Source organism: Arachis ipaensis, chromosome B5 (genome assembly GCF_059453495.1).
Source record: "Arachis ipaensis isolate K30076 ecotype BB chromosome B5, ASM5945349v1, whole genome shotgun sequence".
Classification (NCBI taxonomy): Eukaryota; Viridiplantae; Streptophyta; class Magnoliopsida; order Fabales; family Fabaceae; genus Arachis; species Arachis ipaensis.
The window spans coordinates 4,052,534-4,079,993 of NC_142440.1; the positions used below are offsets into that span (position 1 = coordinate 4,052,534).

Below are 27,460 nucleotides of genomic sequence, written 5' to 3' on the forward strand. Positions count from 1 at the left end.
AGAGGCTGAGGCGCAGATGGGAACCGGACAACAATTTAGTCAGCACTTGGTGAAGTGTATAGAGGCCAACTTGAAGACGGCTAGGTGCTTCACGGTTACTGTGTACGACAGGGATAATTCCGAGTTCACCGTCGCAGAGACAACTCCGACTGGTTCTTTCTCACTGGGTAGCTACAGAGTCTCGCTTGCATCTCACACATGTGACTGCGGATACTTCCAGGCACTTCATTTTCTGTGTCCCCACGCACTGGCATGCTGTACCTACTCACAGCTTACATGGGAGCCTTACGTCCACCAGGTGTATCGTCTTAGTTCGGTCTTCAGTGTGTATCAGATGGGTTTCACACCTCCCATTCCGGAGGGTTTCTGGCCACCAAATGACGGGTCGACTGTCATCCCTGACCCCAATAAGAGGCGTGCGAGAGAGGGTCGTCCCAGGTCCACTCGGATACGGACCAATATGGACGAGGCAGATCCGAACGGGCCAAAGAGATGTGGGCTTTGTCGGCAGCCCGGCCACACACGTTGGAGTTGCCCACAGCTCGGAGGAGCAGAGCACACACGGGGACATGATTAGGTGTATTGGTGGCTTTGGTACTTTTGTTATTTCAATTTTGCGTTTAGATTCCACTATTATCGGTTTTCTTGTAGTTCGTGACTGATAGAATTTGTTAACGTTAGTGCAATGTACTTTGAATGGGATTTTAGTTAATGAATATGTTCTATCTCCGCAGTTTTAAACGAAATGTATGTCTAATGCACACTGGAATAAATAACTGTACGAGTTTTATTAAGACATGATGCGGAAATTATGTTCGTAACTTAAATTGCTGTGTGGAACGAATTCTGAATAATTCGAACCATGTTAGTTCGAATTACTTGGTGACTATTTCTTCAGTGTAATTCGAACTTATTTGGTTCGAATTATGAAGTTAGAGTTCGAACCAAATTGGTTCGAATTATATGGCTATGGGTTATATGTGTAATTCGAATTTATTTGGTTCAAATTACTTGAAAAGTGAGTTCGAACCATATTGGTTCGAATTACATAGAAATGTGCTTTGGTTGATTGATGAATCAAATTTTGCTTTGGCTTATTCGTGTCAAATTGTTCTCCCTTTGGCTTGTTTACGTTTTTTACCCTTAAATTTAAATAGCTTTCTCCATAAATGTTAATCAATTCACGAGTGATCGGTAAATTTTAGTAGTTGGGGGAACTGGGAAGGTGACGTCCATGTCCAATTGACGATATAAGTATTGGAGTGGCCTTGTAAATGCCATTGTTGTGACTTGTGAAACACGCAATGATAAAATTCAGAAAATAACTCCAAAACTTACAAATTTTTTTATTCCATTCCAAATATTTCTCACACAAGCTAGTTGATCTAATTTCTCCGATGCCGCCAATGCTTCTATTCAGAATGTAAATCAGAAACTACGCATTTAATGTGTTTTACTTAGCTTTTGTTCTCTTTGCGCTGGCCGTTTATATACATACATACATACATATTACATGCTACTAATCTACAAGAACTACGATTTATTCTATTAGGAAACAAATGGGTGACATTACTCAAGGTTGATTCCGACCCCTAATGTGTACAAAACATTCAACTAGGGCAAGAGGGGAAAAAAACATAAGATACATTCTTACTTGGCATCATAGAACAACAGGGAGGAATAGGTCTAAACAAGGACAAACAAACTCATCTATAAGCTGTACAATATATGTGCTTCTACAATGCGATATCTGTTAGTTCCGAAGTTCAAACCCTAGCTAGGTTGAGCGGATCCATTATAGCCGGAGACTCGTGCCAACTCAGATAATTCTACCTCACCACTCACAACCTACAAGAAATGACAAAAACAATGAGAAATTAATAAATATGGATAAATCAGAGACAGTTATAATTCACAACCTAATGGCTTCTTTACCTGACCGTTAATAACCCACATGGGGAAACCATCAACTTTGGCATCCACACATGCTTTGTTCATCACAGTTCCAGGCCGAAACCCTTCGGGATAGCATTCCACAATATCCAACTCCTTCACTGCCTCACGACCAAACATCTGTCATGGAGGGTTAAAGTGAATGAGCCCGTGACAATTAGGATCACTATAATTTAAGGCATATAAGACAAATAAACTGCATGCATGGAAAGGCTTGTGGTGCGTCTTGTTCGTGGACAGTATCATTATGCATGTAATTGGATCTGCTCGTCATAAGATATACATATAACAAAGAAATGATGACAAACAGAAAGGTTTATATATGTAATAACAAGCATGTCTCAATCACGGTAAAGACATTCACAATAAGATGCCATATCCATGTGAATTGAATTCTTTATATAAACTTGCACTAGCAGTTAGATTTTGATAATCAATCCAAGCTTGATGACAAGTAACTCAATTATCACTAGAATTGACAACAATTTGCGGCATAGAGAAATCCATAAAATTAATGATGATTAATTTTCTTAGCGTGGTTTAAAACAATGAAGGAAATTATAAAAGACCACATACCTCTTTTTGTTCTAAGCAGTGTGAACACCAGAAGGCTCCATACATTTTAGCTCCTATTGAGTGCAAATGCTTTGCTAGAGAGAGTGAAAAGGAGCTTGACGGATTTTTTATCTCAGTTGCATAATATGGCAATTCCATTTCAGCCAGGCTGTTAAATTAGAGAACAGAAAAATTGAGATTCAAATTGTAAGTTACAAGTGTAAAATTTTACATTGGTTTCATCTCCAATTGCATAAACAGATAAATGATACATCTATTTCAAGCAGATGTTTGCTTGAAAAAGTGAGTTTATCCTTTAGGTGAAAATTAAATCAGAATAGTATCCACCAGGTCAATACGTCAACCATGTCACACACAATTGCACATTTTAGTAGAACAATACTAATAACACATTGTGATGTAACAGTCACAGGCTAACATAATGATCTTCATGCAAAATGCTCCATATTGGCTCAAACACATTCCTTGTATGTCATTAAACTAAAACATGTATATCCATGAGTAGAAAGTGAAGTTTTGTATTGGAATCGTGGAAAAGGTTATATTAAATAAGTAAATATTGGCCTGAAAATCACAAAAGAAAATGACAATTGGAAACTAGATTATTGCCTTAGTTTCTTGAACATGAGAAAATGAAAATAGGGATTTGCCCAAAAAAGAAAAACTCACCTTGAGGAGGCAGATATAGAATTATTATAGGAGGTGTTCAGAGTGAGAATCACCAAGCTAGCAATAAGCAACTGCATGCCCACTTGTTTATTGGTCTCTTGCAATCCAATGTCCTATAGCAGAAATTCCAAAGAAAAATAGCAAAACGAATTAGGCAACATGAAAAAAACAACAACCAAAATCAACAATAAAGACTTGAACACAATTAAACCTTTACTGCGGTGAAGAACAAGCTGAAAGACAAGAATGCCGAAAGCAAACAGTATGAGCAAGTCGACCCAGAGAATTTTGTGCTGAGAATGAACAAGAAATAGGCACTAGCAGCTGCCATGGAGGTAGTGGTTCCCAACACCATGAGCTGGGAGCTGGACCTGCCAATCCCAAAAGGCAACATCTTCTTTGTGGCCAATTGCAGACCAAGCGCCGCAACCAAGCCATACGCCACCATCCCAACCAAAGGAAGAGGAACACCTATCAAACACAAAACAGAAAAATGTCACTCACACATTCTTTCAAACACATTGCCTGCAAATAATACCCTTCACCCCACAAAATCCAGAGACCAAAAAGAATCACACATAGAACAACAATATGGCAAACACACACATCAAGCCAAAACCCTAACAGAATCAAATCATAGAACAGTTCAATTGCAAGCACCATCGAATAGTTGCAACATATTCAAGAGAAGGCAAAGAAAAAAAATACCGAAAATAAGCGCGTAATCACTGTTGAGTATGTCGCCGCAGGGAGAACCACCGATAGGGCAAAATGCTTCAGAACCGGTGAGCTTCAGGTAGGTAAGGTACGAGGTTTCAAGGAAGCCGATCCCGGCGATCCCCGCTGTCAGCTTATGAGTCCATTCGCCGGAGCCGGAGGACGTGGCGGGAACCTTGGTTTCCTGGTCGGGTTCTGCGGCGGAGCATTTGAGAGGCGGCGGCAACCTCATACGCTGCGTGACGTCGAAGAGGCCCAAGCTCCGGTGGTTGGGAGCACGGTGGTGCCAAATGGGCACAAAGGAACGAAAAGACGATAGGGACATGGAGAAGGTGAAAGTGGCCATGGTGGTGGAAGCTTCTAGTAGCTTAAGCTAACCAACTCACCTTCTTCCTCGATAAGCTCATCTACCATATTCCACTGAATGGGAGTCAACGAAAAAGTCAAACAAATTTGCTGGGTGCAGTGGTGGTTGGTGTTAATTGGGCTTAATATTGGGCCTGGGATTACATACAATGTTTTAACTTTTTGTCATTTTATTGGGCCCATTTTGGAGGATAGTATTTGGGCTTGAGTATTAAAATATCTGGGCCCATTTGAGTTGTGGTGAAGCCACGTGTTAGCTTCTCTCTCACAAAAAAGAGATGGGCTTTGTGAGGTGGAGACTTATCCAAGATCCCAAGACTTGAGGAAATGGTGGACGGTGGGTCCCACACGTGTTTTGATTTTATTGGACAGCTGCTTGCTGGGCTTATCCCTGTACCGAAACTACGTGCCATTACGTGTAATCTGACACTGCGTTATCCATTTTTTTAATTATTATTAAATGTATGATTGGATATTTATTCACAAGAAATTGACACAGCTTTGATTTAGTTTTTGAGGAATTTTTTTGCATTTATATGAAAAGAGAAATAACAACTAAATAAGCCAATCATTGCCTATCACTACATACTCTTTTTATTTTTGGGACTAGATAATATTTTTTTCTCAGGTAAAAAACTTACCAACATAAAAGATGAATACTATATCATAACAAATTGTTCTTTTATACTATAAAAAATATAAAATAATACAAATATTATTTTTTAGTTTAATTAGTTTAATCGGCACTCTTTTTTAGTTTAGCTATTAAATGATTTTTACACCGGTTATTTAATTTGATACATGTTCCTGTTTTGTTTAATATGTTGCATATATTATGGAACAGTAATTTGAAAAATGAAAATACACTCAACCTAAGGTGATGGTGCGGTAGCCCATCTCTATCCAATCATAGCCCATCTCTCATTTGTTGCTCTGCAAAGAAAAATCCTTTATTAACAATAAAATTATTATTTAATTGCTTTAAAATTTAATTTCTTGAACTGATCGCAACAAACCTGCAATGGTAGCCGTATATCTATCCCCTACTCCACTGACACATATATTGTGTTTATCCTTTTTATGATCTTTTTCTGTTTCTGGTTCCTTGGAAAATATAGCACAATAAAACATTGCTTATTATAGCAGCACATTACATATATTAGCCGCAACAACTACATACCTCAGATCGTCATCATCATCAGCATCCACCATGAAATCAGTGATAGCAACATCGTTTGATGTCTCCGGCGCATGTTTGTCTTCACGTCCTTCCCTCCTTAATGCTTACCACACAACCAGCAGGTGCCTCTAATCAAAACACGTACATAATTAATTACCGTATATATCTAGAGCTATATATTTTGCTATTTAATTTCTTCAACTAGAAAGTTGAAAGTCTGTTATATCGTACTTTATTACATGCAGGCCTTCATCTATAGTGGCCATCAATTATCAAAAGGAATATAGTAGTAGAAGGATTCGTGTTGAACCCAAGTTTCCATTTCGGTAAGTAAAGAATTAGTGCTAATAATATAAGCTACTAACATGTTGTGAATTGTATGAAATGATTATGGTGATGATGATTAATTGATTTATTGAATTAAAGGAGGGAAGCTGGTTTGAGTGGGAGCTTAGAAGCTGTTGGAGTTCCAACCTCGGTGCCGGTGCGTGTGGCACACGAGCTTCTTCTTGCTGGCCATCGCTATTTGGATGTCAGGTAATAATAATCGATTATTTTACGTGGACACCAAAATTATTCATTATTAGCATAAAATATATTTTAAAATATAAATACATATTAAAAATAAATTAAATTATACATATATTTATATATAAATACATTGGTGACTGATTTTGGTATAGCAGTAGGCAGTAGCATTTTTGAATAACACATACATACATGGTAACTTCTTGCATGAAAATATCTTCAGAAATAATTTGACATACTTGACCAAACTGGTGAATATATGTATCAATACTAAACACATTTGCATTATATTCTTTGGATGGATGCGACCCTTTTAGACCCTACTTTAACGCGGGATCATTGTGTATTGGGTTGCAAAGAAGACATCATGTGAAAAACAATGATGTATCTCACACCATAGTCCTTGTGTTTTTGTGTTCATAGGACTCCAGAAGAGTTCCATGCAGGACATGCTCCTGGCGCAATTAACATACCTTACATGTTCAGAGTCGGATCAGGTTCTGTATATCTCACATCTCAATTATATTAATCAAGTTCTTAATCAGAGACTAAGAACAAGTTCTTGTTATTATGTTATGTATACCTCTGCAATCATCATAATTTGAGATGTTTTTATTATACTCTTTATATTGTTTACATGGAAAGACCATCAGTTTACTACTTTAGAAATTTTCTCACATATAGGATTCCAAATACCGAATAGTGAAAAGCTTTTACAAATGGTGTAAAAGAAAAACTAACACTACTATTATTATTGTATTTTTTGCTACGTGTGTGTATTCAGGGATGACAAAAAACACCAACTTCGTTAAAGAGGTCTCCTCAGAGTTGAGAAAAGATGATGAAATTATTGTAGTGAGTGCATTTTTTTATTTTTTATTTTTTGTTTTATATATATGTATTATTCATGGCCAATTGTGATTGCTGAAGCTGATGTACATAATTTTGGTTGACAGGGGTGTCAGCTCGGTAAAAGGTCCATGATGGCTGCTACTGACTTATTAGCCGCTGTAAGATTTCCTTATTCAATGCCTTTCCTTAACATCTTGGCAATTGCCATTCTTGCTTGGAGTCCAAAACAAGCATATGCTAGTTTGTTAAAATACATTCAGAGTGCAGAAAAAATAATGTTATAGCTTGATAAGAATATCTCGTCATAATAAAAGTTTATGGAAGGCTTTTTGTGATTTCTGACAAAGATATTTAATCTTATAGGGGTTCACCGGAGTAACGGATATAGCTGGTGGTTATGCGGCTTGGACCCAAAATAACCTTCCAACAGAACTGTGATGTGTCATGTAGGAGCTGCAGCTGTATATATACAATAAAATTCGAGTCGTAAGGCAGTAGCAGCAACTCACATACTGCCCAAAAAGAAATACATAAATGGGAAAAGTACACGAAATTATGTGCACTCTGTATATTTTGTTGACCCTAGAAATGTTTATTTAGTTTGCAGAATAAAAAGCGCTTATCCCGTCCCATCTTTACATTGATAAGAGATTGCTATCAGCAAATTAAAAAAGGGAAATTGGTTTTACTCTGTATTCACCTTTTACCCACGTTGCTGTCGTCCCGACTAATATTATTATATTAGTCTTCATTATCGATCATGAACCAAGATCTGTCAAAATTCCACAGGCTTCACAGACTTGTAATACAGAAGGAATATGTTAGAGTAATTGGGCCTTGGTCACTTTCTTTTTTGGAGGTCAAGTTTCAACGGATTCAGTTATTAGAGTATCGGAAATTTTAACAGTTCTGCGGTTGTTTTAAGTCCGACTATAACGTACGACAGATTTCAAGTTAGCAGTTCCAGAAGAAACGAGGATAAATAACAAGTGACTATTTATTGTAAGCCTTAAGCATATCAAGGTCCAATGTTTTCTGCTTTCTACCACTCAAATGGGTTTTTGCAATATTGCACCTTGTCACCTTTCCTATTTAAAAAAAGTGCAAGAGTTTAACATTACAAGATGCCATGAATTTTCGATTTCTACCGCTCTTGCACCCATCCTATTCACATACAAATAAGAATAGTTTAGGTGCACAAAAGAGGGGCGTATCGTGTAAGAAATTGAGGCAATACAATACACAATCTTTCGGGTGCAGAAATAATCAACTCATTTGATCTTTGGTCAGGTTACTGTACAAGGAGCTTTCCTATGATCACCTCTTAGATAGTTTTCGAAATATCAGTGATGGCCACGTCTTAGTGTTGAGAGAAAGCCGTGGGAATGGGATGACTTTTCTTTGTGTCGATCTTTATCTTCATTGACCTGAAAGAAACATTACAATGTCAAATTTAGAGCTTAATAGGTCAAACTAAGTGAGAGTTTTATAAATTGCAGTTAATATTTTTTTTACCTCTTTTGCTATCTGCTGAAGAATTTCTTTAATTTCAGAGAAATCCGGTCTCAGCAATGGATCTTGCTGCCAGCACCGCTGGAGCAATTCAGAAAGTCTTGGATGTGTATTTTTGGGGATTGTAGGCCGTAGGCCCTAATAGCAATTTAAGCCACATAGAATTATTATGCATACGTCTACCAAAAGAATTATCTTGCATAAATAAGAGTAACAAAATGTTTACGACAAAATTATTGGCAAAGAGAACAGAACAAACCTTCTGCACCACGCCAACTGCTGCTTGCAATGGGGTCAAGTAAGAGTATGGTAGCTGATTAAAAGAAAAAAGGTAGAATATACAATGAGAAAATAATAGAAAGGTAATATCAAGGATTGAGACAAAAAACTAATGGAAGTTGAAGCAGCAAAGACCACTGCCTGGCACAAAATTACTCACTTCTCCCGTTAAAAGCTCCCAAAGAGCTATTCCAAAACTAAAAACATCTGCCTTCTGGTCATACGGTTTGTGTTCAATGACCTTCAAGTAAAAGTCAAATTAATTGAAAGTTACCTAATGTACCATTTTACACCTAAATTTAAAATAAAATAATGAAATAAAGCAAAATATGATGATCTTGCAAGCAACAACTTTTCAGTTCGAGTCATCACAGACAAGTTTGAAAATAGGCATCAAGCTGAGGAATGACATCACCACATTAACACTTGGTAATATAGCCAAGGCATAAAAATACAGTGGCTCGAATTCATCTATTCTTATTTTTATTTTCAAAAATCTAAAATTCAAGATAAGATACTGTAGCAAAACTTGCAACTTAAAACACCTAATAACCTAGCAAAGGTCCATATTAATGTAAGAAATAGGCCATGTTCCCCAAGGTGGAATTGATTAGACAGATTAAGCTAAGCCATAGTGTCCTATCATGAAATATAAATCTCTTAAGTTTAAATGGTTTCTTTTATAGTTTTCGTGCATCTCTCTGATCCATGTCCCAAATATTAGACCCACTTCTACATTGTATCTAACTCCTTTTCTGTTTCAATTTGAATTTCGGAACTAAAAATGCAAGGATTTGGTTCAGTATAGAGAGAAAAAATCTACATAGAATTCAACTATTCTCATATTCACACAAGTCCATATTTTCTACTTTTTAACCGATCAAAACCTAGTATGTACCTAAAATATCAACCATACATTCTAGTTCCACAATCATGAATATCAGCAACCAATCACAAATCAAAGAAAATCCATACCTCAGGAGCCATCCAGCGGTATGTTCCAGTTTCGGCAGTCATCACTCCCGATTGAGTTTGCACTCTTGCAACCCCAAAATCAGCAACCTTGACCACCTGTTGAAGAAAGATATAATATTTGAGTACATAACTACATATAAAATGACATGGTTGGAGATGCGCTTGTTCTTCTAGAAAAAGTTCTGTTTCTGAGTGCATAAGTTCATATTTTACTGTATGGTGCAGCAACACCCCAACTACCACCGATGGTTCATGATGTCATACACTTCAAGTCCATTGTGAACATGGCCAAAGACATACACAGCAATACAAAACGAAACAATCATGACATAATACACACAGGAATAGTAGCATCATATCCAGCATAGATACATCACTTCCAACAGGGAATTACAAGCGCAAGAATGTGGCATAGAATATACTAAAGTTGCAAATTCCAAGACAAATGTTGACACGGCAAGCAGCAAAGCATGCACCAATAGCAATTGAAATGCGAAAAAGCAGTATCAATGTGCACAATCATTGAATCCTCTTACTTCATTTTCATCCATCAGAAGATTGGCAGTCTTCAGATCTCTGTGAATTATATTATTTTGGTGCAAATAGTTCATTCCCTTGGAAACATCAATCGCTACTTTTAGTAAAGATGGGAGCTTAAATACACCCCTTTGTTTGTGCAGAAAGTCATATAAGCTTCCTCTAGACATAAACTCTGATAAAGGCATAAACATAAGCACATAAGCACATAAGCATCAAATTTCAATTATATGGAGACTGAATAAGGCAACCAAACCATCTTAGAAATCAAATACATGAAACATCATAAATACGTAACCAGAGATATTATAGAGATTCTAAAACTAGTACAAATCTAATATAAACAAGCTACTTGAGTGGAAAGTGGCCTTGTCAGAAAGGCTTTGAAAATTGCGGGATACAGAAGGTATATGTAAGCAACCTTACTGCCAAAAGCAGAGAGATTATTTCTGCAACTTAAATATGAACTACAAATTCTCAAAGCACCAACCATAGCAATATAAAATCATGAATTTATCACATTAATAGATTCTCAGGGTTCTCCCATTTACCCGTAACTATACAAAGATTTGGTGGCCGAGTACATGCACCGATGAACTGAACAACATTTTTGTGTCGAATTTTCCTGAAACAAGGCAAGTCTTTATAAAGAAAGAGTGGTTTGCTCAGAATACTAACACAAACTACTGAGGATTAAAAGACGATGTTTTATAGAAAAAAATGAAATTGTCATGATGGAAAATAACTCAAAAATTAAAAACCACAAAAGAAAACAGATCTTGATGATGTATAAAACTGTAATTAGTGGTTATCTAATTATAGCAATTAAATTAAAGGAGTTATTGGTAAAACTAATTAAGTTTATATTAATATATTGGAAATTGATAGTTAATCTACGACTACATGTTTTAAATTTTATAGATATTATTGAAATGAAAGGAGTAATTAATATCATAAAAAATTGAGACATTATTTTTTATTAAGATAATAACATATTTTAATTGAGTCGGATAGTTTTCTCAAATAACAAAGACCCTCCCTTTTCCATTATCAACTAAAAAGTATATATGCAAGGTTGTAGAGTGTAACGAAGATGAGAAACAATCTCAGCCATTGCTCTATGAATCAGTCATTTATGCAAACAAACCTCATGATATAAACTTCCTGTGCAAACTCCCTCAACATATCTGTACTTATGCGTTCAGGCTTAAGAACTTTGATAGCCACATCCTGACTGCAATATGTACCCCTGTACCTATGGATGCACAAGAAAAAAAGGTTAAAGAGATCCATCACCAAGGGAACTATGTAGAGTTCAAAAATATTTAAAACATGTATAACTCACAAGTCACCAAATGATCCAGAGCCCACTTTGTTTTCATATTTGAGCTGGTTGGGATCAATTTCCCATACATCAGCTCCATCAGATGGTATTTCTATGCAATGTGGGGATGGTTCCATCCTTGCCTGGTAATGTTCACTGGCACCAGAAAGTATGCCCTGTTTTGACATATATTGTTACTTGATGTGAAAGTCAACGTAATTATATCAATAGTTTTAATACAAAAAAGAATACTAATATGCAAACTAAACAACTAATTTCAACAGATGTTGCTCCTTGATCACTGGTAGTCCAAACAACTATTAGCTATTTCTCAAGTCAAACCACAGTAATCACGTCTTCTCTTCTTAGTATTCACTATTGAATATAAGTGCCACTATAGCAAGAACTCTAAGATATCTTTCCTGAACACTCTAAAGCTTTCTATTGTGAAACACTTAAAAGGGAGATTGTACCTTAACCTTCAAAATTTCCCTTTCCAGAACACCTTTAAGCTCCTCAGTTTCCTAATGGTCCAGAAGTAAGGAAAGGGACAATCAATTCAAGCTGTTATCTTCATACCGAAAATATATAGAAAACACAAGAAGCAATTTGTATAGAGATTTAGGATTGATGAAAGATCAGGGAAATCTACAGTACGTAATGTCATAATCAGTGTTGACAAAAGAGTCTTCAAACATTCCACTAATACTAGTTTCAAAAGCAATTGTGTTACCTTGCTGAAACCAACCAATGAAGCTTGTATAGAGAATTCGCAAAACACAAAAACTACTCTACCAAGGAAATTAAAGTAAACTTGAAACAGGAAGAAGTAAATTCTGTCAGAGATAAGAGACATACTCGTGAAATTTTATTATATTTTTCTAATGCTTGTTAATGTAGATTAACACATGCAAGACAAATAAACAATGTCTCCACAACTTGCAGAGAAGCAAAGGAGAATGCTTGAAAACAAGTTATAACAGACATCATGAAGTATATATCAAGGAAATCAAATTACATGTATTCTGCCAGTTATCTTGATTTGAATGGACAAGGAATAATTATAGATCATGAAATTAATGTTACAGACAAAAAAACTTGAGTCGCACAACTTTTTAATCAAGGTGGGTCAATAATATTACATGAGATATAGCCGCCCATTGTCTAGGTCATACTGATATTTTGGATCTAGTCCTTGTATTAGGTATGTACCAATTAAAAAAGGGCAACTCAACAGAGCATGCAGTGTTGAACTGCTGGAGATTAAATTTCCACTTCTGCAGAAATTTTGTTTGAAACATTTCAGATATGGCTTTGAAATGCAATAAAATGCACCTAAATTTGTAAGAAACCATTGTGTTGATGTATTTGTATCCATATAAAAAGAATTGCTATCAAGATAGCATAAGCAATTCTATATTATCTACAGACTACAGGAATGTACCAGCTCATTGCTCAGACAAGTTCACTGTACCTCATTAGGCCATCCCTCAACAACAAAGACATCCAGAGAAAACCCATCAGAGGTTGAAAAGGCATGAGCTTCCTGAATGTTCAGTCCAAGCTCACCAAGAATTGAGGTTAACTGAAATACATAGCAAAAAGTGAGGGACATTACATAACAAGCAATTGTTCAATCTCTCCACATATTGTGATCCATGTGGAATGAAACTGATGAAACCTAAGAGTTTGCGAAATGAACAAGAATGCAGTAATCTTCCCAGTTAAAAATAATGATGATCTCTCCATTGTTAGATCCAGATAATTAAATTGGAATACAAATAACTTACCCCTCTGCAAAATTTACACATTATACATATACAGGAGTGTATGTATACTAGTCAGAGTATAAATTTATGGATCCAAATAAATAGTAACTGCTGACAATATTATCGCATTGATTTTGCATGACTTTCTTATACATGTATACCGTTACCTTTATAAAATTTCAATCCAATCTGTGTGAAAAGTGAATAACAGGGCTATCAGAAAATTACAACTTGCAACAACTCTCAAAGGATCATTCTTATACAACTTATGAAAAACCTTCGATCAATAGTTTTAAAATGCCTACTTTTCACAACAGCAAAAGCACATGGAAAGAAGTAAATCTATAATTGAAGCAAGAGGCAATCACAAACTAGGATTATTTCTTGGATTGCCTTGCAAACAGCTCTCTAACTAAATTAACTTCCCAGTAAAGAAGAAGATATTGCTATTGCCATGTTGGAAGCCAAATAATTCAGTGGAACATAAACTAAATGAAAATTGTATGTCACACGACAATTTAAAAGCGCAATTTATAAACAAAAGTATAAGAAAATTAAAGATAGAAAAAGAATTAACTACCTGACTAAGCAGTTTAGGTTTGTCAACTGTTGAAAAAGTGATCTCGTGCATGGGCCTAAAATTTAGTAAATGGAAGAATTAGCACTGGTTAGAAATTTAAATACTAACACATTAACTACGACTATAAGTATATAAGTATATAAGAACAGGGATGTACGTTCAATCTTAAAGGTGTGTTCACGAGTTTTATTATTCAGGAGACGAGTGTTTTGGATGCCCTTCAAAATCCTCCAAACTCATCATTTTAAGTTCCCCCTTAGTGGGGAGTTTTATGAGATTTAAATTTGAATTACCTCTTTATTACTAATAAATTTATCGTATTACCATTTACCTTTAAATACGTAATATTCTAGTAAATGATAATATTGTAAGAATATATAGTAAATCCTCCAAACCCATCCTTCCAATTTATTTTTAAACTTGATAACAAGAGAGGGCTTAAAAATCTCAAGCGGCAAACACACCCTACGAAATTTAATATGGACGGACAAAATAACTCTAGCACCTAACTGAGGACATAATTCCTTAATTACAAGACCAAGAGATGTTTGCACTTGGAAAATATTATCTTCAAGGTCTATCATACTTTTTTCTCAGTCTCTATATCAACCTCAACATGGAATGCGTGTTTCTACTTGATGTTAGATGGTACTTTATAAATTTAAGCAAAAGATAAAAAATGAATCTAGCCGCAATAAAATTACAAGAAAACAGTCCAAAATAACGATTCAGCTATAATGCGTACCGCTGAATATATGGCATCACACCCATAGGACTGCCCCCATCTTCAACATTTTGAAGTGCAAGAGCTTCAAGATTAGAGGATGAACCAAAAGTAGGCGGGGGATGAACTCTTTTTGCCAAAGAGAGACAAGAGAAATGAGATTAGAAAAATGAGATCCCGGAATAACTATAGGAAATAAATAAAAAACTGAAAAAATTCATGTGTATGAGCCATACACATGATCTGAGTGTATGAGACATACCCCTGCTTAAATGAATGGTTAAGAGAACTTTGTGCATCTTCTTTCTCAGAAGGATCTGAGTGCATGGAATCAACATTATTGGCACCACCAAAAGGATATACCTGCAATAAGGATAATATACACGAATAGGTCAGGATATAGTAATACGCTGGAGTCTTGACTTCTAAGAACTTAATAAAAAGATACTGAATCCAGAGTTCCAAATTTTACGTCAATCTAAGGTTAGAGGTGGCATTTATAAATGAAGTCTACAGCAAAAAACAATAAAGTCAACCAAATAAATAAGTAATAACCACTTTCAAACATCCTCGACACCCTTTAGAATACTGAATTCTCAGTATAATAGCAGGAAAAACATTTAGGTTTCTAATAGACTTCAAGAATATCATTGGAAGAAAAGAGGAACAAGAATAAGAAAAAGAAAGAGCCATGACAGAAAAAAAAAAAAGAAAAAAAGAAAAACATTCCACAAACACAATTAAGTAAAAAATTTCAACAACCATTTGACGAAAATACCATGTACTCTAAAAATCAATTAGAAACAAACTATCAGCACAATAATCTTGACCTAAGATAGAACGTGAAGTAGTACTAATAGTACTAATAGTAAGTATTTAAAAACAAATAATCAAAGCGCACTAATTTGTGTGGTAGAAAAAGTAAACCTGTACTAAGCGAACTTGAAATGCTGGTCGATTAGCGGGGTCCTCAGCGAGCTTGAGTAATCTCTGATGAGCAAGAACGTCCTCTGCCCTCTCCACGTTCACATCCAAAGCATACCTATGTAGTACCACCAATCACAGTGACCAACCACAACCCACCATACTCGTACAAAAAGCACTCCGCCAAATCCACTTATAAAAAGGTAAAGTAAAAAAAAAAAAGAAAAAGAGAAGAGAAAAAAAAAAACACTCAGCTCGGTTTTCTTCTTATCTCAATTTTCTCAATTCTCATCCAATATCTCAAAATATCAAATGGATATCACATAACATAAATTAAATCGCTGTTTAACGACTATATCCAGAGTTTTCCCGAGTTCACATGAAAACTAAGTAAATTTGCAAAGAGAGAAGCAGAAAAAGAAGAAGTGAAGGTAATTGGAAGCATGGCGAAAAACCTAGCGGGAAGACGATTGAAGTGAAGCCAGAGTTGATCGTCGAAGCCAGGGACGTTAGCTTCGTCGGAATTTGAGTCCTGAATACGGCGGAGGACCTCATTGTAGACCTCTAGCTTCTGGCGGTGATGACGTGGATGCGCGTGAGACGACGAGGACTGCACCGCCCTGCTCCCACAGCTCTCAATGTCGTTCTCAATCACCATCGAAGGAGCATCAAACAACAACGACCAACCAACACTTCGAATCAAAACCGGTCCACAGCACAGAAGAAGACGAAGAAGAAAGAGAGACTTAAACAGGGAAGAGAGAGGAGAGAGAAAGTGGATCGTGGGAAAATGGAAGGAAAAAAAGAAAGAAATGGCGAAAGGAAGAAAAGAAAGGAAAGGAAAAGAGGGAAGAGGGAAGAGGAAAGAGGGCAGATTCAGTTGACGCAAAATGCTTTTCAAGTGTTTCTTCTTTTTTACATTTTTCAATTATTTTCTTTCTTTTTTTTTAATTTTAAAAATGTTTCTGGGTGTTAGCTTGGTTGAGTTGGTTTGGTAGTATATGTAGTCATTAACATGGGAGAAAATACTCAATTTGATTCGATATTTAATTTAGTCTTTTAAGTTTTAATTGCTTCAATTTAGTCTTTAAATTTTTCAAATTTTAATCACATTAATCTCTATAGTGATTTCCATCACAAAATCAATTGAAAAGTTTGGAAACTAAATTGAGACCATTAAAACTTTAAGGATTAAATTGAGGTTCGAGTTAAGTATTATCTCTTAATATGCACTTACACATATTAATTTATATTTTATTATTAATAAAATATTAAAATATTATTATAATTTAAATATTTTTAATAAATGTTTTTGGCTTCAGTGCAGTGTGTTTGTTCCCAGCTATCCACGTCACTGTGGACCCTACTTCCGTCCAATATCCACACACGTTGATAATTAAAATTTTGAAAAGGATAAATGAAATAAAGGCATACATATATTAAAAGGAATATTAATTAATCAATTTTCTTACGATCCGGCTACCTACATACTCTTTTATAATAGATATGATCTAAATATCAATATTTTTTTATTTGTTAAATAAAAAATAGTTTAAATATATAGCTCATTAATAACAATTATATTCTATACAAATGTTAAAATATTTAATTTATAAACAGTGTTATTGTTTACCAATGAGTTATAACTCAAATAGCATAGTTTTCCCATATTCAATTAAGAGGTTATGAGTTCGAGTCTTTTTATCTTTTGATAAAAAAAAAACAGTGTTATTGTTTTTTGAATAATACCATACATACAAATTTTTTATTAATTAAATCTAATTAAATTTATCTAATATCAATAAAAATTATTTTTATCATTCTTACTCATTCATTTATTCAAATCTTATTGTTCATAAAAAAATTTATTCGTATAGTATTTTCTTTTACTTTTTTATATCTTAGATTTAAAAAAAATAAAAATCTTATAAACAAATTAGCACTTACATTAAATTTATAACTGATATTCAAAAATTATTAGACCCCATCCCATCTAATTAAAATCTCATTAAAAAAAATTATCTTACTTTTAGGACTCATATTTGTTTACATATTAACATTTGATGAAATATTTTATTTTGTGTAATAGAACAATTTGTTAATTTTAATATTTTTATTACGATAAAAATTTAATTGTAAAATTTAATATAATATAAAAATTCAATAAAATTATAAATAAAGTAATTAAACCTTTATTTTACGAAAGACGCTTCTCTTTTTCTTCTTTGGTTGAATAGTGAATACTTGAATGAAACGAAGTTTTTTTTTTTTTCTTTAATTTAGAAAATAGGGAAAGAAACACAGAATAGAATGTAATAAAGTAAACAGTGTTAGGACATAGGACCCACAAGGCCTATGATTTTTTAAGGTTTGTATGGCAAAAACATGGGCTCATTCTCTCTAATCCTTATCCCCTCATCTAGAAAATTCCTGGGCCTACCAAACCCTCTTTGTTTAGAAGAAGAGAAACAAAACTATGAACTATGCATAATCTGTTATCAGCTCCCTTTATTTCTTGTCTGGAAACTAATCACAAAATAAAAATACAGGAAAATTTGGTAATTTTCACATATTTTAAGTCAAAGCAAAAAATAATTCGTCTTCGCGAAGAGTCTTTTTGAATTTATCGTTGGAGACATTAGTCTTCCAAGAAAGGAAAAAATGGTTTCTTTCAATACCTTAGTTTATCATTTTGCAACTGTTGAATTCCAACTAACATAGTGTCTTATATCATTCTTAATTATATTATTAGATAATTAGTTTAAATACAATTACCTAATGTTCTACTTTATATAATCCCATCCGTCAGAAAATTAGAATTTAGAACTTGAGGCTAATTTTTTTTTATATTGGTTAAATATATGTGTAATACATTGTTATTGGAAAATTAGGTGTTTTTTTTCATATGGTATTTTATTTAAATCGGAGGGTCCGATTTATTTGATGAAAAAAATAAATTATAACTCGGAAGGTCCGATTTGCTTAAAGAAAAAATTAAACTCCAAATCGAATGGTACGATTTGTAATTTTTATTTTTTTTATTTGTTAAAATAAAAATCGGACGGTCCGATTTTAACATTAAAATTTTTTTTTTCAAAATTACAAATTGGACCGTCCAATTTGTGATTGTTTGTTTAAAAAACAAAACAATACAAACAAATCAGTGCCTCCAATTTGTATCATCCCATAACCAAATAAAACACTCCTCTACTCACACCATATTGATATACACCTTTCTCTCTCGCACGCCAAAAATCAAAAGCGAGAACTTGATCTTGTCAACCATGATTTGAAAGTCCTATTTCCTAAGCAATAGGCCGATTGATAATTCGCACTTAGTGAAGACTAATAAAGACAAAGTCATTAGTTTTAAAACATCTATAAGGTAGCGTTTGTTTGTAGAGACACGACAGAACAGGACACTGAGACAAAGACAATAGGACAGAGACATTAAAAATTATGTTTTGTGTATCGTGTTTGGATACGATGGATAGGACACTAATGTAATGTCCAGTATTATGTTTGGATACACATGGACAGGACTAAAATATTATATAAAATGACTAAAATAGTCATGTGATTCCAAATTTTTGAGTATAAACTAATTTAATAAATAATAAGAATACGTAGGAGTACAGACAGTGGGAACTTGAAAAAAATATTTGAAGCAGTCAAAAATTTTAATAAAAAATTATATAATAATATTTATATTAAAATAAAATTTATAAATATAATTATTTTTTTTAAATTTATTATTAATATGTAGGAATACATATAGTTAATATTAACAAAAAAAAATCTGAATTTGATTAATAAAAAATTTTATTTAGGTTAATAAGCCAAATTAATTTTAAATACAAAATCAGTTTTAAAAAAAGAATCCATTTTTAAATGGAAAAAAATTAATTTTTGCACATAAAAATCTATTTTTGTTTAGAAAATTAATTTTTTTTATCTAAAATTTTATTTTTCTTTCAAAAAATTAATTTTTCTTTAAATTATATAAAATTAATTATAATTTATAAATTATTTTTTAGCATTTTAAAATATCAATTTTACCTTTATAATATTTATCTTTTAAAAGTCTCCAGACTAATTATTTTTGTTATTATTTTTATTACAAATCAAATAATATAATATAAAGTTAAAATGATGTTGAAGTAAGAATGATAAGAAAAAAGAAATTATTCAGTCCAATAAAAATTTTTATAAAAAAGAGAGAGTACATGCGAAAAAAGAGAGAAAGAAAAAGAACGTAGAGATAGAAAAAGAGCATGGAGTAAAAAAAAGTACTTTCTAAGAACAACGCAAAATAGAAAAAATAAGAAGGGGTAACAGTGGAATAATAAAAAATAGCACCATGAACAAAAAAGAAAAAAAATTCATAAAAACGTCCGTGTCTCTCTTTCAAATCCGTGTCCATCATTGTCCTCCGTAAAAGAGTGGACACAAAAGGATTAAAAACTGTCCCGGAGACAATATGTTCAGTGTCCATGTCTTTGCTTCCAAACGCTTTTTAAGAATGTGCTGTCCATGTCTCCGTGTCGTGTCTCCGAAAACAAACGCTACCTAATTGCATCATACTCTAGTATTGTTTAGTCGGATTATAGAATATGCATAGAATATGTGTGTGTTATAATTATATAATAATATATGTACTATTCTTTTTAGATCACAGTGAAATAAAATGCATCGCATTATTATTTAGAGTTTAATTAAGAAATTATTTTTTTCAGTAATATCAGTCAAATATTTTTAAATTATTTTATTTTAAATTTTAAATTCTAAATTTCAAATCCTAAACTTAATTCTCTGAACAAATAAGGTTTAAAATAATTTTATAATAAAAAATTAAATAATATTGAGTAATAAAAAATTAATTTTCTATACTTATATTCTATCATATATTGTTCTTATACTCCATGTTGACTCATACTTTTTACTCGTTGATAAAGTATAAAATATATATGAAATTAATTTTTAACATATATCCAATAATTAACATAATTAAATACATAAAATCTATATGAAAAAATGAACTTTACACATCTATCTAATAAGTAGCATAATTAAATACAAGGAACCACTTTGATAAAAATACTAAAAATATCTTTTTTTTTAAACGTTTATATGTGTCATGTTATTATTGGACATCTTTGTTAAATCAGTTAATAATTTATTTTTTAATAAATCAGAACAAAATCAGTTTATTATAGCAACAATAATAAACCAAATTATCCACGTTATAATTATTAGATCTAATTCGATCCAATCGATTTACACAATCTGAACTAAATCATGTTTAAATTTTTTTATAAAAAAACAAAGGGTAAAGTATAATTTGTCTCTGAAGTTTGGCAAAAGTTTTAAAAATACCCCTAAATTTTATTTTGTTTTAATTTTGTCCCAAAAGTGTTCGATTTGCATCAAATATACCATCGGATGCTAAATTTTCAAAAAATTTAAGACCAATATAACAATAATGCATGAAAATTATGCTTGATTTGCTTGTGTTGAGGGGTTGTTCTTATGAAATTGTTGTTGAATCGATCTTAAATTTTTTGAAAAATTAGCCGTCAGGGGTATATTCGATGCAAATAAAAAATTTATGGGACAAAATTGAAAGAAAATAAAACTTAGGGATATTTTTAAAACTTTTGTGAAACTTTAAGGACAAAAAATATACTTTACTCAAAAACAAATATATTCCTTACTTTTTATTTTGTGGACATTTAAATCCCTAAATATTCAAAAATACAATTATGTGTAACAGCCCAAACCACCCGCTAGCACGATATTGTCCACTTTGGCACACAAGACCTCACGGTTTTGTCTTTGACGATAGGGATGATGGTCGAAGCCCCCACACTCACTTGTCAAAACGCGTCATGCTAGGGAGAGGTATTCACACCCTTATAAGACATACTTTGTTCTCTTCCCCAACCGATGTGGGACCTTATATTATGTCGCTAAAAAAACCGTAACTCTAGCCTATTGGTTTTATTTTGGTTTATTAAAAAATTAAAAAATAACCGATTCATTAATACGTCTAATAATAATTCGACACATAAATGCCTTTTCAAAAAGACATTTTAGACGTTTTTATGGAAACATCCGCCTAAATACAATTGTTCTATTTAGACAACTATTTTGTCACTATAATTATCATCAAGTGACATCAAATAAGAAAAGCGTTAAGTAACCAAAATCTTTTCAAAAAAATTTAGAAAACAATAGAAAATCAATCCAAAACAATGTTAAAGTATTTATTTGTATTAATTTTTTTATTTTGCATTTTTAATTACTGCTAGAATAATTAAATAACTTTAAATGTAATAAATGTATAGTTATAGATATTACATGTATGAAATTATAAATATTAAATAAAAAAAAAAGTAATTTTAGATTATTTTTTCTTAGCATTTCTTTTTTTTCTTACAATCGCCTTGTATTTTACCCAATACTAATCATTTATTTCTTTTTTTTCACTAAAAAAGTTAATCTTGTAGCATTCTCATACCCTAAATATGACAATTACATGTAATTATTCATATAACACAACTTTAAAAATGAAGTGATGTGTTAGTGTCATCAGCTGAAATACGATGCAAATTAAATATTCAAAGAATTTCTCTAACGATCGAGAGACTAGAAAGATGGAAATGATTAAAGCTTTGGTGCTTTTCTTACTCATAAGGCACAACATGTACTCCAATATGTTGTGTCGCATTGAATGTTTTTTATTCTACATACTCACAGTATCATCCAACTCAACATACTAAAAATTAATCTACGAATAAAAGTTTTATTTAAAAATTTATTATTAATAAATAAGTTGTTGCATATATAATACAGAATCTAAACTATTCGACACTAATTTAAATGAATAGGTAAACTAACTACTTGACCAACTCAAATTAGTTTATCGCATTGAGTGTTTAACATGGCTAAATATGACTCTATAAGTATGCCATCAGCCCCAAAACAATAAGAAAGAACAAAAGAAAGTTAAAGGCCAACCATGGTTACCCTTTCACAGTTTTCTACAGCTCCCAACCTACCAAAAACCAAACCACCTTTGACTATACTTGACCTAGCTAGCTAGCTACTGAACTAGTGTCAACATATGATTATGATCTCATGATGGCACATTAAAAAATAGCATGTATTTAATTTGATGTGTATGTAGTGTTGAATTCGGTTATAATAATTATGTTTTTTTAAAGTCAGAAAAAGACACAGTTAAGATTTAATTTCTTTTGGAGTTTAAATATTTTTAATTGTTACATAAAGAAATTAGTAACAATTTGGATTATTATACCATCAATAAGATTTGATTTTGAAATAAATTGATTGAACATTATGCTATTAAAGTAATCTCTTTTGTGAAAATTAATTTATTCAAAACATAAAGAATATGGTGATATATAATTCATGCGAATATTGATCAGCCCAAAAGAATGTCTATATATGGCCGAATTATATACACATATTGATAGTAAATACATGTTTGGGTAACTAATTAATAATAAAGTAATGCTTATTATTTATGCGGATAATAATCGGCCCAAAGGAAGTTTATTGTTTGGCCAAATAATAAGTATTACACACTTTTGTTTATTTTCTATTAATTATGCGGTCAATAATCGGCCCAAAAGAAGGTTATTGTTTGGCCAATTAATAGAAAATATATGCGGTAATAAATAGGTTGCAAAGTTTAAGTCTCCATGTGCGCATTAAGTCGGTCCAAATAAAGGCTTAATGTGTGACAGAAATTTTGACAATATTTGATTACTGCAATGAGAGTATCACTTACAGTTAATTTTTCTATCTAAAGATTGAAAATTAATATTGTTCTAGATATCTCAACTTTTTCCCAGTATTTAACTAATATTTACTGCATGTTTCTTTTTGTTCTAATCCAGAAACTATGGCTTTAGCCATCAATGTTTCTGTACAAATTAGCAGTATTCATATGCTGAATGGTTCAAACTTTAAAGTTTGGAAGGATACCGTGGAGATTGTCCTCGATTGTATGGATCTAGATATAGTTCTTCGAGAGGAGAAACCCACTTCCACTTCCATTGTTTTTTCTGGAGTGGTGAAAGTGGGTTTTACCTCTCGAATAGCTATATCTAGATCTATACAATCGATAACAATCTCCACGGTATTCTTCCAAACTTTAAAGTTTGAATCATTCAGCACAGGAATACTGCTAATTTGTGCAGAACATTGGTGGCTAAAGCCATAGTTTCTAGATTAGAACAAAAGGAACATGCAGTAAACATTAGTTAAATAATGGGAAAAAGTCCATATTGAGATATCTAGGATAACATTAATTTCCAATCTTTAGATAGAAAAATTAACTGTAAGTGATACTCTCATTGTAGTAATCAAATATTGTCAAAATTCCTGTCACACATTAAGCCTTTCTTTGGACCGACTTAATGCGCATATAGAAACTTAAACTTCGCAACCTATTTATTACCGCATATATTTTCTATTAATTAGCCAAACAATAACCTTCCTTTGGTCCGATTATTGATCGCATAATTAATAGAAAATAAACAAAAGTGTGCAATACTTATTAATTGGCCTAACAATAAACTTCCTTTGGGCCGATTATTATCTGCATAAATAATAAGCATTACTTTATTATTAATTAGTTACCCAAACATGTATTTACTATCAATATGTGTATATAATTCGGCCAAATATAGATCTTCCTTTGAGCTGACTAATATTCGCATGAATTATATATCACCATATTCCTTATGTTTTGAATAAATCAATTTTCACAAAAGATGCTACTTTGGCAGCATAATGTTCAATCAATTTATTTCAAAACCAAATCTTTATAATAGATGGGTATAATAATCCAAATTGTTGCTAGTTTTCTTATGTAACAATTAAAAATATTTAAATTCTAAAAGGAATTAAATTTTAATGGTATCTTTTTTCGACCTTAAAAATACATAATTATAACTGAATTCAATAAATTTATATGGCAAAAAAAATTTTTTTTTGATCCATTAAAATTAGAATCAATCATTATGATTCAATCCATGCAAAACAAAAAAAAGTAATGAATTTGCCAAATGAACAAATTCATGTAGAATGATATATAATAAATAAATAAATAAACAAACGAAGAACCTTTTTTTATTTAAAAAAAAACCTCAAATTCATATATTAAATCATAGTGCATACAAAAATTTTATGATAAATATGTTAATTCTATAGATGTGCAGTGTCCTTAAGTAAGAAATTAATTAAATTCTTTTAATTTTATGAATTAACCGCTCCAATATTTGAGATCGAGACATAGACAAAAAATGGTATGCACATATATAAAAGAATGCAACATTTTTTTAATATACCTTTTGTATTCTTTATGTGCTCTTCATATACTATTTGTGTACTCTTTATGCACTTTTTATGTACTCTTTTAGTTTTATTAACATGTGCTACGCAATTCAAGAGCAGCACGTATTTGAATATAATTTCATAATCTCAAATTAAGATTTAAATTAAAATAAAATAAATTTATAATTTCTTAATGATTTAATCGGCTCTGATACCGAATTTTCTTAGCCCAAAGATTATCTATGTTAAATCAATAAGAAAGGAATACGATAAGAAGAGTTTGGATCTTGGTTCTTTCGATCTTTTTCAACGAAAGCCTTTCTATATTCCCAGGTAGGTGGCTGAACTGCAACTTTTTTTATGGGAAAAAGAACAACAAAGCGGCTTTGGTCTGTTGGACCCAAACCTATAAGCCTATTTATATTTGAGTATGACACACATTAAACCCTTAAACTCAAATAAAATAGGCCAATGAGTAATAGTTCAAATGGCACAATCTCCCCATACTCAATTAAGAGGTTGAGGGTTCGAGTCTCATATCTTTGGTAAAAATAAATAAATAAATAAAATAGTATCTAAAACCCAAAAATAATATATCTAAAATCCAAAAAGATAATTATCTAGGGAACAAAAGATAATATCTGGTTTTATTCCTATTTAATTTCAAATCAAAAATAATAATAATTTATTCAATTAGTATTTATAACAATAAATGAGATAATCATTATATAAATTATTTAATTTAAAATAGCATAATTTGTAATTACAATTAATATATGTATTACATACAAATAAATTAAAAAATTAAACTAATTTCCTAACATGTAGCCGTACAATTTAGGTGCTTGAGGGTGAAAGATGGTCCCCTAAATGTAGTTTTGTTGCACACTTTATTAATCAATCACTAAAGTTTATCTTTTTGTACAAAATTTTAACTCACCAAATCAAAATATTCTCACTCCACGCTCACAAATTCTCAACATTGTCGTTTGTTGTTGGATATATCTGCCCAGTTCACATTGACAAGTCAAAAACAATACTTATCCAATCCTTTTTTTTTTTCCTTTATAAAAGCTAAAACCCGTTTGAAATAAGGTGAATTTTATCCAATCCTCTCTAAAATAACATGTAAGTTACCCTTCATGATGTGTCACATTTTAATTGGTCATTACTTAACTATAGTTGGGTTATTTTGTAATTTATTATTTGAAATGGGTAATTGTATAATTTCTTAAAATATTAAAATTCTACCCATTAATTGAAGCACGTTCTCACGCAATCTCTTTATACTACAGTGCATCATTCCTTAACGAGTCGTTGAATTTCCATGGCTTGTAACTTCTTCGTTCTTCCCAGTATTCAGCACCGACTTCCAGTATAGTCAGCACCGACTTCATTGCTATCTCATGTCCTCTCACTCAATCTTTTTTTTTTTTTTTTTACCATGGATCATTCCTTACCATTAATGGTTAGTTTGGTTATTAAATTTTTTTCATTAAAAATAATATATGGAATATATATTCATATGTAAAATATAATATAATATAATATAATAAATCTATTAAGAGGACTTAAAAGTATAATTAAAATCAGGAATATACAAATATAATAATAAAATTTGTACTCTAAACAAGTAAACATATCTTTTATCATACATAAATTATTTAAAAAAATATAAATTATTAAAATTAATAACACAAATTTAAAATGATAAAATTCAACTTTCTTACAAGTAATTTTTATAGTATTTTTATTCTTTTAATTTTTAATTTATTAATATTTTATTATTTAATTAATGATTAAACAAATTATTTTCATGAGAAATATTTTTTGTATAATCTTAAAGAAGAGACCAATATACCAATTTAAAAATTAATGTAAAAATGATATTTTAAATAAAAAATAGTTAATATTAAAATTTTTAAATACAAAAGCAAATTATATAGATATTCAGGATATAAATATAAAATACATGTTTAAAATAAATAAAGGAGACAAAAATAATTATTTATTTCTCATGAGTACTTCTACTTTATCTGTTTTATTTATTTTATGCATATATTTTATATTTATCTTTTAAATATTTATACAAATTATTTTTATATTTAAAAATTTTAATATTAAATATTTTTTATTTAAAATTTTATTTTTACTTTATTTTTTAAACTACTATATTGGTCTCTTCTATAAGATAATACAAAACATAATTTTTTATAAAAATAATTTGTTTAATCATTAATTAAATAATAAAGTACTAATAAATTATAAATTAAAAGAATAAAAATATTATAACAAATACAGTAAAATATTGGATTTTATTATTTTAAATTTGTATTATTAATTTTAATAATATATTTATTTTTTAAATAATTTATGTATGATAAAAAATATGTTTACTTGTTTAGAGTACAAATTTTATTATTATATTTATATATTCATGATTTTAATTATACTTTTAAGTATTTTAAATAGATTTATTTTATTATATTATATTTTAAATATGAATATATATTCCATCTTGTAATTAAATAAATATATATTTTTTTAATGAAAAAATTTAATAACCGAACTAACCATTAATGATGTTGATGTTGGTAAAGAGTGATTCATGGCCAAAAAAAAAAAAAAA

General features: G+C 31.4%; 3 protein-coding genes across 3 annotated transcripts; 1 reads left to right on the top strand and 2 right to left on the bottom strand.

Moving 5' to 3' along the window:
* Positions 1–1,525: 1,525 nt before the first annotated feature.
* On the bottom strand, positions 1,526–4,533 carry LTO1 (NAD(P)H dehydrogenase (quinone)s). The gene is made up of 6 exons (XM_016345927.3): positions 3,907–4,533; positions 3,410–3,669; positions 3,199–3,311; positions 2,530–2,677; positions 1,936–2,073; positions 1,526–1,848 (listed from the first exon to the last, which is right to left on the bottom strand). The coding sequence occupies exons 1-6, from the start codon at positions 4,259–4,261 to the stop codon at positions 1,774–1,776; spliced, it is 1,089 nt and encodes a 362-aa protein (XP_016201413.1). The 5' UTR covers positions 4,262–4,533; the 3' UTR covers positions 1,526–1,773.
* Positions 4,534–5,146: 613 nt separating this feature from the next.
* LOC107642535 (thiosulfate sulfurtransferase 16, chloroplastic) lies at positions 5,147–7,529 on the top strand. The gene is made up of 7 exons (XM_016345928.3): positions 5,147–5,583; positions 5,707–5,787; positions 5,888–5,998; positions 6,413–6,486; positions 6,774–6,844; positions 6,946–6,999; positions 7,205–7,529. The coding sequence occupies exons 1-7, from the start codon at positions 5,492–5,494 to the stop codon at positions 7,277–7,279; spliced, it is 558 nt and encodes a 185-aa protein (XP_016201414.1). The 5' UTR covers positions 5,147–5,491; the 3' UTR covers positions 7,280–7,529.
* Positions 7,530–7,820: 291 nt separating this feature from the next.
* LOC107642533 (serine/threonine-protein kinase STY17) lies at positions 7,821–16,453 on the bottom strand. The gene is made up of 16 exons (XM_016345926.3): positions 15,921–16,453; positions 15,469–15,583; positions 14,804–14,904; positions 14,563–14,670; positions 13,818–13,872; positions 12,943–13,053; positions 11,942–11,992; positions 11,490–11,644; positions 11,292–11,399; positions 10,696–10,769; positions 10,144–10,319; positions 9,608–9,703; positions 8,793–8,873; positions 8,613–8,666; positions 8,357–8,491; positions 7,821–8,268 (listed from the first exon to the last, which is right to left on the bottom strand). The coding sequence occupies exons 1-16, from the start codon at positions 16,121–16,123 to the stop codon at positions 8,185–8,187; spliced, it is 1,707 nt and encodes a 568-aa protein (XP_016201412.1). The 5' UTR covers positions 16,124–16,453; the 3' UTR covers positions 7,821–8,184.
* Positions 16,454–27,460: the final 11,007 nt, after the last annotated feature.